Genomic DNA, 14,327 nt, shown 5'->3' with positions numbered 1-14,327 from the left:
AAGCTCAGTTGTCCTGAGTCTGCACAACTCTGCCAGGACCTAGGATCAAGGGAGACACTCAAGTGTTTTAGTAGTATATCTCTTGACACTGATGAAAATAATCATGGCCTCTAAACCTTCAAGCTGCATACTGGATCCTATTCTAACTAAACAACTGAAAGAGCTGCTTCCTGTGCTTGGCCCTCCTATGTTGAACATAATAAACGGCTCTCTATCCACCGGATGTGTACCAAACTCAATAAAAGTGGCAGTAATAAAGCCTCTTGAAAAAGCCAAACCTCAACGCAGAAAATATATTTTTTTAACTAAATCGACCTATATCGAATCTTCCATTCCTCGCTAAATTTTTGAAAAAGCTGTTGCGCTGCAACTCACTGCCTTCCTGAAGACAATGTATACGAAATGCTTCAGTCTTGTTTTAGACCCCATCATAGCACTGAGACTGCACTTGTGAAGGTGGTAAATGACCTTTTAATGGCGTCAGACCGAGGCTCTGCATCTGTCCTCGTGCTCCAAGACCTTAATGCTGTTTTTGATGCCATCAATCACCACATTCTTTTGGAGAGATTGGAAATCCAAATTGGTCTACACAGTCAAGTTCTGGCCTGGTTTAGATCTTATCTGTCAGAAAGATATAAATTTGTCCTCTGACAAATCAACTGTAAATGCCGGTGTTCCTCAAAGTTCCGTTTTAGGACCACTATTGTTTTCACTATATATTTTACCTCTTGGGGGATGTCATTCGAAAACATAATGTTGTTAACTTTCACTGCTATGCGGATGACACACAGCTGTACATTTCAATGAAACATGGTGAAGCCCCAAAATTGCCCTCGCTCGAAGCCTGTGTTTCAGACATAAGGAAGTGGATGGCTGCAAACTTTCTACTTTTAAATCCGGACAAAACAGAGATGCTTGTTCTAGATCCCAAGAAACAAAGAGATCTTCTGTTGAATTTGACAATTAATCTTGATGGTTGTACACTCGTCTCAAATAAAACTGTGAAGGACCATGGCGTTACTCTGGACCTTGATCTCTCTTTTGATGAACATATCAAGACTGTTTCAAGAACAGCTTTTTTCCATCTACGTAACATTGCGAAAATCAGGAACTTTCTGTCAAAAAATGATGCAGAAAAATAAAACCATGCTTTTGTTACTTCTAGGTTAGAATACTCCAATGCTCTACTTTCCGGCGACCCGGATAAAGCACTAAATAAACTTCAGTTAGTGCTAAATACGTCTGCTAGAATCCTGGCTCGAACCAAACAATTTGATCATATTACTCCAGTGCTTGCCTCCCTACACTGTTAAGGCAAGGGCTGATTTCAAGGTTTTACTGTTAACCTACAAAGCATTACATGGGCTTGCTCCTACCCATATTTCCAATTTGGTCCTGCCGTACATACCTACGCGTACGCTACGGTCACAAGACGCAGGCCTCCTAATTGTCCCTAGAATTTCTACGCAAACAGCTGGAGGCATGGCTTTCTCCTATAGAGCTCCATTTTTATGGAATGGTCTGCCTACCCATGTGAGAGACGCAGACTCGGTCTCAACCTTTAAGTCTTTACTGAAGACTCATCTCTTCAGTGGGTCATAGTCTGGCCCAGGATTGTGAAGGTGAACGGAAAGGCTCTGGAGCAACAAACCGCCCTTGCTGTCTCTGCCTGGCTGGTTCCCCTCTCTCCACTGGGATTCTGTGCCTCTAACCCTATTACAGGGGCTGAGTCACTGGCTTACTGGTGCTCTTCCATGCCGTCCCTAGGAGGGGTGCGTCACTGACATGGTCTTCCTGTCTGGGTTGGCGCCCCCACTTGGGTTGTACCATGGCGGAGATCTTTTTGGGCTATACTCGGCCTTGTCTCAGGATGATAAATTAGTGATTGAAGATATCCCTCTAGTGATGTGGGGGCTGTGCTTTGGCAAAGTGGGTGGGGTTATATCCTGCCGGTGTGATCCTGTCCGGGGGTATCATCGGATGGGGCCACAGTGTCTCCTGACCCCTCCTGTCTCAGCCTCCAGCATTTGTGCTGCAGTAGTTTGTGTGGGGGGCTAAGGTCAGTCTGTCATATCTAGAGTATTTCTCCTGTCTTATCCGGTGTCCTGTGTGAATTTAAGTATGCTCTCGAATTCTCTTTCTCCCGGAGGAGGACCTGAGCCCGAGGACCATGCCTCAGGACTACCTGGCATGATGACTCCTTGCTGTCCCCAGTCCACCTGGCCGCCGTGCTGCTGCTCCAGTTTCAACTGTTCTGCTTGCGGCTATGGAACCCAGACCTGTTCACCGGACGTGCTACCTGTCCCAGACCAGCACAGCCAGAAGAGGACTGGCCACCCCTCATAGCCTGGTTCCTCTCTAGGTTTCTTCCTAGGTTTTGGCCTTTCTAGGGAGTTTTTCCCAGCCACCGTGCTTCTACACCTACATTGCTTGCTGTTTGGGGTTTTTGGCTGGGTTTCTGTACAGAACTTTGAGATATCAGCTGATGTAAGAAGGGCTTCATAAATACATTTGATTTGTTTGGGTGATGTGGCCCATGAGAAATGTGTCAGGCTACATTAGACATCAATCATAACAGAAAATGGCAAAATCCCCATGGGAGGCAGACTGCATCCTGTGGCACCAGATAGGCTTACAACCTCCTGACAGACAGATAGGTAGGCAGACTCGTCACTCAGCATGTAGCATCAGTCCCAGACCAGACAGACCAGACTCCGCATACATCTCTCAGAGCCACCCCCTGAGTGTCTGTTCGTGGACAATCAGCTAGCAGGGTAATGGTACAGAGGGACTTCTATACAGGCCTTCTGGTATTCTCTCCTTATCATACTTGACCTTTGGTCAAACACCATGTTTGATGCCTTGCCGTTCTCAGACAGCCATTTCTCTAGAATGCTGCCGCAATTTAATGTAATTTGTCTGAAAAGTGCCCTCCTACTATTTTCCTCTCATCCAAACCCTTCAGTGTCAGATACCAAGGCCTTTAGTGTCAGATAACCATGGCCAAAGCTTTGATCTGTGTAGATTCATCTCACTCAGAAAATCCTGCTCAAATCTGACTCAAAAGTGGAAACTACCATGAAAATTATCCAGGTTCTTGTAATGGTCTTGGACATTGGCATTTGTCTTTTTCCTATACCTAAATTGACCCACTCTATCCTATAAATCTTACTGCATTAAATATTGGCACATGAACAAATTGTCCTGCCTTTGAAATCTCACACTGTGCTTTGAGATTTTTCCACCATTTATCCAGTGATATGAGCTGCTGTCATACATATAAATAAGCAGAGGAAGTAGCAGCAGAGTCTATCCATGTCCTTATCATAGAGACACAGTGTAAACTGACTACACAGATACCATCTGCCACCGAGAACCACCTGGGCTGAGACTCTCAGACTCGGCTCTCAGACTCGGCTCTCAGACTCGGCTCTCAGACAGTAGCACCCCATCTAGAACACTGTTTTGCCTGACTGCACCCTTGTTACATGCACACTACACCCTTAAACACCACAACATTATTACACCTTTGCTACAGCTACATCCTCCCACTAAACCTAAATACTGCATACTCTCTCCTCCTCGTACCTCACTCCACAGTAGCCTTACTAAACCCACTCTACACACACTAACAGCAAGCAGCACCAGCTATACCTCTCCATACTGCTCCATCGCAGGGCCCCGGGTTCCCCACCTGCCTCTGTAGCAGCACCAGCTATACCTCTCCATACTGCTCCATCGCAGGGCCCCGGGTTCCCCACCTGCCTCTGTAGCAGCACCAGCTATACCTCTCCATACTGCTCCATCGCAGGGCCCCGGGTTCCCCACCTGCCTCTGTAGCAGCACCAGCTATACCTCTCCATACTGCTCCATCGCAGGGCCCCGGGTTCCCCACCTGCCTCTGTAGCGTGATTGTAAACTGCTTAAGTCAAATCAGAGTGCCTGGAGAGTTAGCTCGCGAGCTGTGTGCGACAGAGCTGTGAACTCCGAAGGGGAATTAAATGTAGCTAGTCACACTGGTGAAGTCAGCCCCCCCCAATAGCAGCTCGGAGACATGGGGCGAAATTGGATTTGCTTCAGCACCAGCGTGCTGGAGAATAAGCGAGGAATGTTTGTTTGTTGAGAATTACAATCAACTATTTTATATTGCCTTGAACCTTCTTTGAGACTAATTAAAGGTGGAGCAAAGTGAAGAGAAATCACAACTTGTTCTCACCGTTTCTTTCATGGACCACTGGATCAGACTGTGTAACCTTCTCAAAGTCAAAGTGCTTCACTTTGCATTTAAGATGATACATACAGTCAATAACTGAGACTGGTTTAATTTCAGTCCTTTATGTGTATTCACTGTATCGTTCGGGGATTGTGCCATTGTCTGGGGAATAGAATAAATAGATGAATTCAATTTAAGACTGGAAACCCAAATGTGTATGCCGTTCTGATAATGGACTCCTAAATGACCATGGTCATTAAGCAGTCCATTCTGCATCAACCAAGACGCTTAATCGCATCCACTCCTTCAGACAAAAGGGCCTCCATGTTTAAATACAGTCTATTGAACAGAGCAAAGTTGATTTTTTTACTCAGCCAACAGGGAACTATCCACTGAGTTATTGAGAACGGGCAGATTAAACAGAGCGCTGGGCCCTGCATGGGCTCTTATGTCAGTTCCCTTTTAATAAAGAGACTGGCTCTATAGAGCCCTGTGCATCCAGACATAACAGTGCACACAGCCGAGCACAGAGAGGAATTACTGATCAACTGAGAAGAGGTTTGAGCTGTTTGTCTCCTGACAACACAGTGGCTTCAGTGATGGACAGTCGTCTGAAGTCGTCTGAGAGGTTGTTTCTGAAATGTCAGTCCATACACTGAGGAAGCCATTGTGGCTTATTTATGATGGCAATGAAGCGCTGAGAGTGGGTATTGATTTCTCTCCCGACGCATTTGAGACACATTCTTCCTCATATTTTTCCTATTGAGAGATAAAGTGATAAAGATTGTTAAACGTCAGCCAGACTTGGTCTACTCACCAGGTACCACTGCTGGGTAAACTTGGGGTCTGAGGGCTCCGTGTAGATGTCCCTCTTCTTCCTACTCTTCACCACCTGCTGTTCTGCCCACATCACCTGAGACAGAGAGACAGAGAGACAGAGAGACAGGCATCAGTCACGACATCAAACAGAGAGACGTGATTACATTCGGCTTGGACACTCCATTAAAGCTGGAATCCTTAATGGTGAAGCTGCGAAACTACAACAAGTTATTGCAAACAACTTTGTACTGGTGAGAAGCAGCAGAATGTGTACTGCAATTTTTTGGTTGTTGGGCGAGGCTCCTCACATCCGCTTCGTCAACAAAACAGAAACAATAACAAAAGCCGTGGGGCAGACAGTGGCACCGTTTCCCCTACTGCGGATTCCATCTTTAAGTAGACTCGCTCACCATGCTAATATGAGGATGGGAACGCCACTACTCCTCTAGTAACAGGGATTTCAACCAGAGGAGGGCCATTACTGAAGTAGCTGTGCTAAAACGGCACTCAATATACCAGAGGAAGACCATTAGTACAGGGTATAAGGAATAACGATGAGCAGGAGGGAACATGAGGGTCACCGTTTCCCCCGAATGAAAGAGAAATCTAGTTTCAGCAAGCAGAGCGGGATGACAGCAGAGAGAGATAAAGGGAACAGCAGTTCTAATATGCATATTCAGGAGCCCCTCATTAGAGACCGAGCCTAACGACAGCCTAGGCTGAGACTAATTACAACTGCTAGAGGAGGCCAGATAGGGGGCCACACACACAGAAGAAAACAGAAACACACAATCTCACATTCTCGCAGACAGATACAGACCCACAAACAAAAATCCACATTAACATAGAATGGAGGATATACACACACACACACACACACACACACACACACACACACACACACACACACTGGAGGACACACTACGACACCCAGTCTTTGTCCTCAGTCTCCCTCCTCACTGTGCTCTGCCTCCCCACACAAAGCCCTGGTAATAACAGAAGGCAGGGAAGGATTTCTCTGGATTATGTGTGCATTGTGTTTTATTTCTTACTTTATTACCAGGTATTACTGCGCTTTTGGAGCTAGAAACTGTGTAAGCGACCAATAAAATGTGATTTGAGCTATTCTTCTCTGGGATGTCTGGCCGGCGTGCTGCAGAAAGTGTAGACAGAGGCAGATTGCACACAGCGACAACCCTGCGTCACACCCCATCTAAGGGCTGCTGTCTCCTTGTACAGTGTAGCAGCTGAAAGGGACACAGGCAGAGAGGGAAGTGGAGAGAGGGGTGTGGAATAGAAGCTGCAGCAGGGAGACAAGAGACTGTTGCAAGGACAGAGAGGCAGGCATGAAGGACAACCAGGAACCACAGCAGCCCCCTCTCAATAACACCAAGGTTACTACCGACACAACACACACCTTAATGCGCTGCCCTCCAACCAATAATTGGTGTACAGAAGTAAAAAATAAAAAATATAAAACATTGGGGAAGAAATCGGACGTGTTTACATGAATCAGTGTTGAAAGGCCCTCGCTGGTTGGCAGTTGTACAGAATCACACTGGAGCAGATGCTACCACAGTGGGTGGCCCCTTCACAAGGTCAACACATTAAGAAGAATGGGAGACTGGGGGTGGGGCGCTACTGTACTGACAGCAGCAATATGAAAACAGAGATAATATGGGGGATTTGTCTGTGTCCTACAGCTGGGGATATCAGATGAAATAGTGGGGCATGGATAGGGGAAGAGGTTTAGGGAGGCTGAACCACTCTCCCAGGTCAGTCTATGGGGGCATCACAATTACAAGAGGCTTCCCCTCTGTCTCCTTGTCTCTGCACTGACACTAAGGTAGGTGACAGCCAAATGACAGGATGCCCACCAGGAATTTGCTGTCCCAGTTTAATGTCAGTGCCGGTAAGGGAAAGGAGATGAGAGGAAGCTTCGTTAGACAATTGAGATGTACCAGCCGACTTCACTCCATTACCCATGAGTCCATGTGGCTTCCTGTCAGGAAGCAACAGTTTCCATTGGTCTCTAATCCACGCTGCAGTCATGGAACAGAGTAGATAGTGTTGCTTTCCTCTTTCTTCTCCCCACAGACCAGTCATCAGCTTTACACAGACCAGTCATCAGCTTTAAACTCACCAGCTCCACACAGACCAGTCACCAGCTCCCCACAGACCAGTCACCAGCTTTACACTCACCAGCTCCACACAGACCAGTCACCAGCTCCCCACAGACCAGTCACCAGCTTTACACTCACCAGCTCCCCACAGACCAGTCACCAGCTCCCCACAGACCAGTCACCAGCTTTACACTCACCAGCTCCCCACAGACCAGTCACCAGCTCCCCACAGACCAGTCACCAGCTTTACACTCACCAGCTCCCCACAGACCAGTCACCAGCTTTACACTCACCAGCTCCCCACAGACCAGTCATCAGCTTTACACTCACCAGCTCCACACAGACCAGTCACCAGCTTTACACTCACCAGATCCCCACAGACCAGTCACCAGCTCCCCACAGACCAGTCACCAGCTCCCCACAGACCAGTCACCAGCTCCCCACAGACCAGTCACCAGCTTTACACTCACCAGCTCCCCACAGACCAGTCACCAGCTCCCCACAGACCAGTCACCAGCTTTACACTCACCAGCTCCCCACAGACCAGTCACCAGCTCCCCACAGACCAGTCACCAGCTTTACACTCACCAGCTTCACACAGGCCAGTCACCAGCTCCCCACAGACCAGTCACCAGCTTTACACTCACCAGCTCCCCACAGACCAGTCACCAGCTCCCCACAGACCAGTCACCAGCTTTACACTCACCAGCTCCCCACAGACCAGTCACCAGCTCCCCACAGACCAGTCACCAGCTTTACACTCACCAGCTCCCCACAGACCAGTCATCAGCTTTACACTCACCAGCTCCACACAGACCAGTCATCAGCTCCCCACAGACCTGTCACCAGCTTTACACTCACCAGATCCCCACAGACCAGTCACCAGCTCCCCACAGACCAGTCACCAGCTCCCCACAGACCAGTCACCAGCTCCCCACAGACCAGTCACCAGCTCCCCACAGACCAGTCACCAGCTCCCCACAGACCAGTCACCAGCTCCCCACAGACCAGTCACCAGCTTTACACTCACCAGCTCCCCACAGACTAGTCATCAGCTTTACACTCACCAGCTCCACACAGACCAGTCATCAGCTCCCCACAGACCTGTCACCAGCTTTACACTCACCAGCTCCACACAGACCAGTCACCAGCTTTACACTCACCAGATCCCCACAGACCAGTCACCAGCTCCCCACAGACCAGTCACCAGCTTTACACTCACCAGCTCCCCACAGACCAGTCACCAGCTCCCCACAGACCAGTCACCAGCTTTACACTCACCAGCTCCCCACAGACCAGTCATCAGCTTTACACTCACCAGCTCCACACAGACCAGTCATCAGCTCCCCACAGACCTGTCACCAGCTTTACACTCACCAGCTCCCCACAGACCAGTCACCAGCTTTACACTCACCAGTCACCAGCTTTACACTCACCAGTCACCAGCTTTACACTCACCAGCTCCCCACAGACCAGTCACCAGCTTTACACTCACCAGCTCCCCACAGACCAGTCACCAGCTTTACACTCACCAGCTCCACACAGACCAGTCATCAGCTTTACACTCACCAGCTCCACACAGACCAGACATCAGCTTTACACTCACCAACTCCACACAGACCAGTCACCAACTCCACACAGACCAGTCACCAGCTCCCCACAGACCAGTCACCAGCTCCCCACAGACCAGTCACCAGCTCCCCACAGACCAGTCACCAGCTCCCCACAGACCAGTCACCAGCTCCCCACAGACCAGTCACCAGCTCCCCACAGACCAGTCACCAGCTTTACACTCACCAGCTCCCCACAGACCAGTCATCAGCTTTACACTCACCAGCTCCACACAGACCAGTCATCAGCTTTACACTCACCAGCTCCACACAGACCAGTCATCAGCTTTACACTCACCAGCTCCACACAGACCAGTCATCAGCTTTACACTCACCAGCTCCCCACAGACCAGTCATCAGCTTTACACTCACCAGCTCCCCACAGACCAGTCATCAGCTTTACACTCACCAGCTCCACACAGACCAGTCATCAGCTTTACACTCACCAGCTCCACACAGACCAGTCATCAGCTTTACACCCACCAGCTCCCCACAGACCAGTCATCAGCTTTACACTCACCAGCTCCACACAGACCAGTCATCAGCTTTACACTCACCAGCTCCACACAGACCAGTCATCAGCTTTACACTCACCAGCTCCACACAGACCAGTCATCAGTTTTACACCCACCAGCTCCCCACAGACCAGTCATCAGCTTTACACTCACCAGCTCCACACAGACCAGTCATCAGCTTTACACTCACCAGCTCCACACAGAACAATGACGACTGAGGCGACCGGGGTCATCAAAAACAAAGTTTCAAAAAGGAAACAGTGATATTGCATGGCCAGAAGCAACATGGTTTTTCCCTGACTGTTAATTCTCTTACTCTGCGATTTACTGGCAGCCACAGAATGAGGCTAGGTCAGCCATGCGGAGTGCGAGAGGGCCAAAAGAGGGAGGGAGAGGACCCCTTTAATTGCGCCGTTCCACGGTCTGGGCTCGTTCTCCTGCAAACAAGGCATTAACAAGGCCTGCTACAAGACCCCTTAATCACAGCTCAAGCACACTCAGTCAGGCATGCAGATTAGCTGCTGGTACTGGGCTCACTATGTGGTGTGTGTACTGAGAACACACAAAGCACATTAGGGAGAAACCTCACTTTGCATGAAAACAGTCTCTATGGTAACTCAGGGCACCACTGTTAACCCTCTGAATTTGGCCAATGGAGCCTGTCATTGCTATCACGAACTCTGCCAACCACAATACAACCAGAAAGAACACTGTTGATAGTTTGTTACCTTGATGTTCCTAATGGAAAACCTCCATCCAGTACAACCAGGGGAGATGAGATTAGAAATGGAGGTTCTGGACTGTTAATGAACAGTCTGCTAAGCTCAGACAGCGTGAGCCTGGGGGGAGGGGTTCAGTATCTGAGGTTATTGATTAAAACAGGTCAGCCATGACAGTGAGTGTCCCAGAGTAGCTAAATCCCCTCTCAAGATGCACAGGGTTATCAGTAGCGCCTGACTGCAGAGGATGGGTAGGCTAAACCTCACATGGAACAACCAATCCTTTCCATATGACTGCTCTCTTCAATTAGCCTAACGGATCACCCCCAGAAACAGCATTAATGGGGCTTGTGTTAGTCTTGACACTGAGAACATTTTAGTAAAAGTATTTCATACGAGACAGGGAATGAATAAACATTTTGAATGGATGGATTTAAAATCAACACAATAAGACAAGAGCAGTTGACTTTGTCTGAGTTTTTAGTTTACCACAGATTACCATCCGATCCTGTCAAGACCGACAGACGTTTCCAATGTTCATTACACTTAAAGGCCTTTGCCAAAGTTTCCCTATCGCAAACAGAGATAATTAAGCAAATGTTTGAAAAGGGAACAATCGGAGCGAGCCAGAGAAGGAGTCTCCGGGAATTCTTAAACAGACCGAGTGAGGTGGGACAGAACAGAGGGAACCAGCTAGCAGTTAACAGATAAGATCTCCATTATAAATGGGTCCGGATGCCAGCTATCGGAGACGGCTTTTCTCCTCGCTCCAGACCATTCACATACAAGACCCCGGCTGCTTGGTTAAACACTGCTGTCCAGCAGATACTGACCAGACAGGTCTCTGTGCCTTCCTTCCTGCGGTCTTCTCTTCCCCTCCATATACAAACATGAACACAACCAAAAACAAAACACAACCTTTGGCCCACACCAAACTAACTACCACAGCTAGAGTACTATTACCATGGCAGAGCATGGCTGTAGTGTTACATTGCTGTAGTAACGGTAGCTGTACGGATTGTAAAATGATTAGGTCCAGGGGTTTTCCCTGACCACATGGCCTGCCCAGGAATAACTTGTGGTAATACTGATGGCTGGATTGATGGCATTTCCATGGGTATATCATTTAGGCCTAACTAACACAATTTCACTACATCAATGGTCTTACAACAGCAACACAATATTAGAGCAATGCATCACCATTAGAAGTGAATGAGAAGCCGGGCCAAGCCCAGGCATTAGCTCCTCGATCAGTGGGGTCTGTCAGCCAGGCTGAGTTTTGGCAGAGTCCCTGGCCGTTTAGTCCACAGTAATGTGAGAGTCTTTGAGCAGGGTTTATTGCTGTGTTTGTTTGGGATCCATCTCCCCCAGTGTGACTGCTTTGGGCCACAGGGCTGACCTGAGCAGAGGGAGGTGCAGGGAGGCTCCCCTTTCTCTGAGGTGCTCTGGGAGTAAAGGAATTCAACAACAGGAAATGGAGCGGCGGCTAGAGAGGAAATCCCGTCAGTTGAGTGGTGAGCGGAGGGGTGGGGAGTGGGGTTGGGGCGGGAACCGTGGTGTTTTGGTGCTGTGCTGCTAAGGGTAAGAGGAGATAGGCCACACAACGCTTTTCCCACTGTGCACCTGCTCAAGACAAACAGCGGCAAGACTTGGCCACAGTTCCCTGGCTGAATGACCTCCCATAACACTGGGAAACCAAAACATGGGTTCTCTACAGTCGGCAGTAGCACTTAGTCCTTCCCTTAACACACAATGGACTTCCCATGACACCCTATATTTACAGGGGATTGTCAATTGTGGGTTCCCAGGGGATGTCAGTTAGTTAGTTCCCTGGACATCAGTCTGTGGGTTTGTGTTACAAGCCCTGTCTCTCTGATCTTCCCATCTGGACCTGAGCTGCGCTGAGTGACTAACAGTGAAGTTCTGAGCGGCTGCTGCAGATAGCAAGACATTCATTGTGCCGCAGTTCAAACGCTCGCCTTTCACAGCCATGGAAACACAGCCAGAGCCCAAAGAGGGAAACGTGAGACCAGGAGACTACAAAGTGAACTACACACAGCACCAGCCACACAAAGTCACAGACCTTTTAAAACAGGGCCCCATCACTCAAACATCCACACACATCCACACACATCCACACACAAGGAGTGGAAGAGAAATCATCACACAAGAAGGCATTTGAAATCAAACTGGAAACCTAATCTATTCAGAGGTGGTTTGAGAATGAGATCATTAGACACTACAGTATAGCCAAGCACAGTATATGTGTGTATGTGATTAACATGTTTAAGATGTTCTCACCTCCCAGCCCTAACGTAAAGCAGGGAAAGGAAACGGATTGGGTAGATGCTGTAGGGTGTCAGAGACATCCATTAAAAGTTGGTGATAAATGAAAGCTCAGGTCTCTGGCACTCTGCCCTGTGGTTGTTAGCTCACCGTGGTCCCCTCTGCGTCGGCCCTACCCCCGCTGCCTGCCTAATGGCCGCTCCACAGGTGGTGAAGTACCTGTGGATCCTCCAGTCATGTTATGGAATATAAATTAACTCATCCAACCTAGCTACAATATAGTGACTCTCAACCTCTTCACATCCTGCCCTCCATCACCTCTCACCTCTCCTACTGGCTGTGTTGTTAATGGGAGGTGCATACAGTATGACTCTAGAGTAATTAATAATCTTTCAACAAGCCCAATCCAACCCCCACCCTCTGTTGCAGCTGGTGAAGTCATGTTATTGATAAAAACCCATCCTTCCCTACACTCACATCCTTCCACCCTCTCTAGCTGCACACTCACTCTCAACCTCCTCATCCGCTTTGATACACTCACCCACCCAACGTGATCTACACACACTCACACCTCCTCCCAAGGTGTCTTACCTGAGGCTCTTTTTGTAGACGGACGTGCGTCCCTCGGTGATCCGACAGAGACCTCTTCTCCACAGAACGGTGCCGGAAGTGATAGAGGTCACCAAATACCTGCAGACGGAGACATACACATAGGATTATTAATAGTATCACCCAATACTTGCAGACACACACAAACATAGTGATTAATCCCAGAGTCACTGATGCAGCATCAGTGTATCAGCATCACTACATGTTAGGGAGATAAGGCATTCCATTTGCAAGGGGTCTCTTTATACCACTTCCACAACACAAACTAGGTCCAGGAGAGATACTTGTGTAGCTCAAAATTGTCAAGAGACAAATCTAGATTAAAATCTAGTTTCTCACACTACCTCCGGGACAAGGCTTTGCAATGAGCTGGAGGCAATATGCATTTTGAAAACATAGACTTATTTGAAACCTAAACGTTCTAATACATATGAGGCATGTCTTACCTTGCTTCAAAAGTAGCCTATTAGATCCCCTCGCACATTTCTAATGGATATTTTTTACATGAAACCGCTCGCATGTTCAGTGTCCTTTTGACAATGGTGTTAACCCACTAATTGCATTATGGAATGAACATTATTGCGTTGCCTACTGCCTGGTGCGCATTGCTGCGCTTATAATGTGAAGAAATAATGTTATTAACATTAAGCTAAACGTTTTGATCTGCTGCATCAGACTCGGGCTACATTTTTCAACATTCTGTTAAAAATCGCGCAACATTTCAACGTCCTGCTACTCATGCCAGGAATATAGTATATGCATATGATTAGTATGTGTGCATAGAAAACTCTGAAGTTTTTAGAACTGGTTCAATGGTGTCTGACTATAACAGAACGAGTTCCATGGTCAAAAATCGCCAGAAAACCTGGTCACTAAATCGACGAAGAAAAAATCAATCCGCCAGCCCATGTATTGTCTATTGGAAGGAAAAATAATTAAGAGTGAGATTACAGTTCCTACAGCTTCCACACGATGTCGCAAGTGTTGTGATTTCGATTCAACTAAATCCTTGGTCATCTGAGTAATAGCCACATCCGGTTGTCAAGTCCACAGATGTAAACAATGGAACCGGAAAAGTTAGTTACGTTACCCAAACTCGTGCTTATTGAATACAGATCGCTCCGTGATCAATTTGATAGTTTATTAACGTTTAGTAATACCTAAAGTTGGATTACAGAAGTAGTTTGAAGTGTTTTGTCAAAGTTTATAGGCAACTTTTTTAATTTTAAATAACTTCGCGTTTACAAAATGTGTTTTTTCTGGATCTGACGGTGTTCATAAATTGACATTTTGGGTACACAAGGACCGATTTAATCGGAAAAAAGACCCAATTGTGATGTTTATGGGACATATAGGAGTGCCAACAAAGAATCTCGTCAAAGGTAATGAATGTTTTATATTTTATTTCTGCGTTTTGTGTAGCGCCGGCTACG

General features: G+C 47.7%; 1 protein-coding gene across 2 annotated transcripts in view; it reads right to left on the bottom strand.

Annotated features, from left to right (window-relative positions):
- Window positions 1-14,327, bottom strand: part of LOC135549747 (furin-1-like) — a 101,713-nt gene that overhangs the window by 39,268 nt on the left and 48,118 nt on the right. For both annotated transcript variants that reach the window (XM_064980021.1, XM_064980013.1), the window contains exons 3-4: window positions 12,877-12,975; window positions 5,031-5,126 (exon numbers count right to left, since the gene is read on the bottom strand). In XM_064980021.1, the coding sequence (XP_064836093.1) occupies window positions 5,031-5,126; window positions 12,877-12,975 (195 nt within the window). The remainder of the gene's footprint in view (window positions 1-5,030; window positions 5,127-12,876; window positions 12,976-14,327) is intronic.

Source organism: Oncorhynchus masou, chromosome 1 (genome assembly GCF_036934945.1).
Source record: "Oncorhynchus masou masou isolate Uvic2021 chromosome 1, UVic_Omas_1.1, whole genome shotgun sequence".
In the NCBI taxonomy this organism is placed as follows: Eukaryota; Metazoa; Chordata; class Actinopteri; order Salmoniformes; family Salmonidae; genus Oncorhynchus; species Oncorhynchus masou.
The sequence above is the reverse complement of the archived record's forward strand: the minus strand, read 5'-3'. Positions and strand labels throughout refer to the sequence as shown.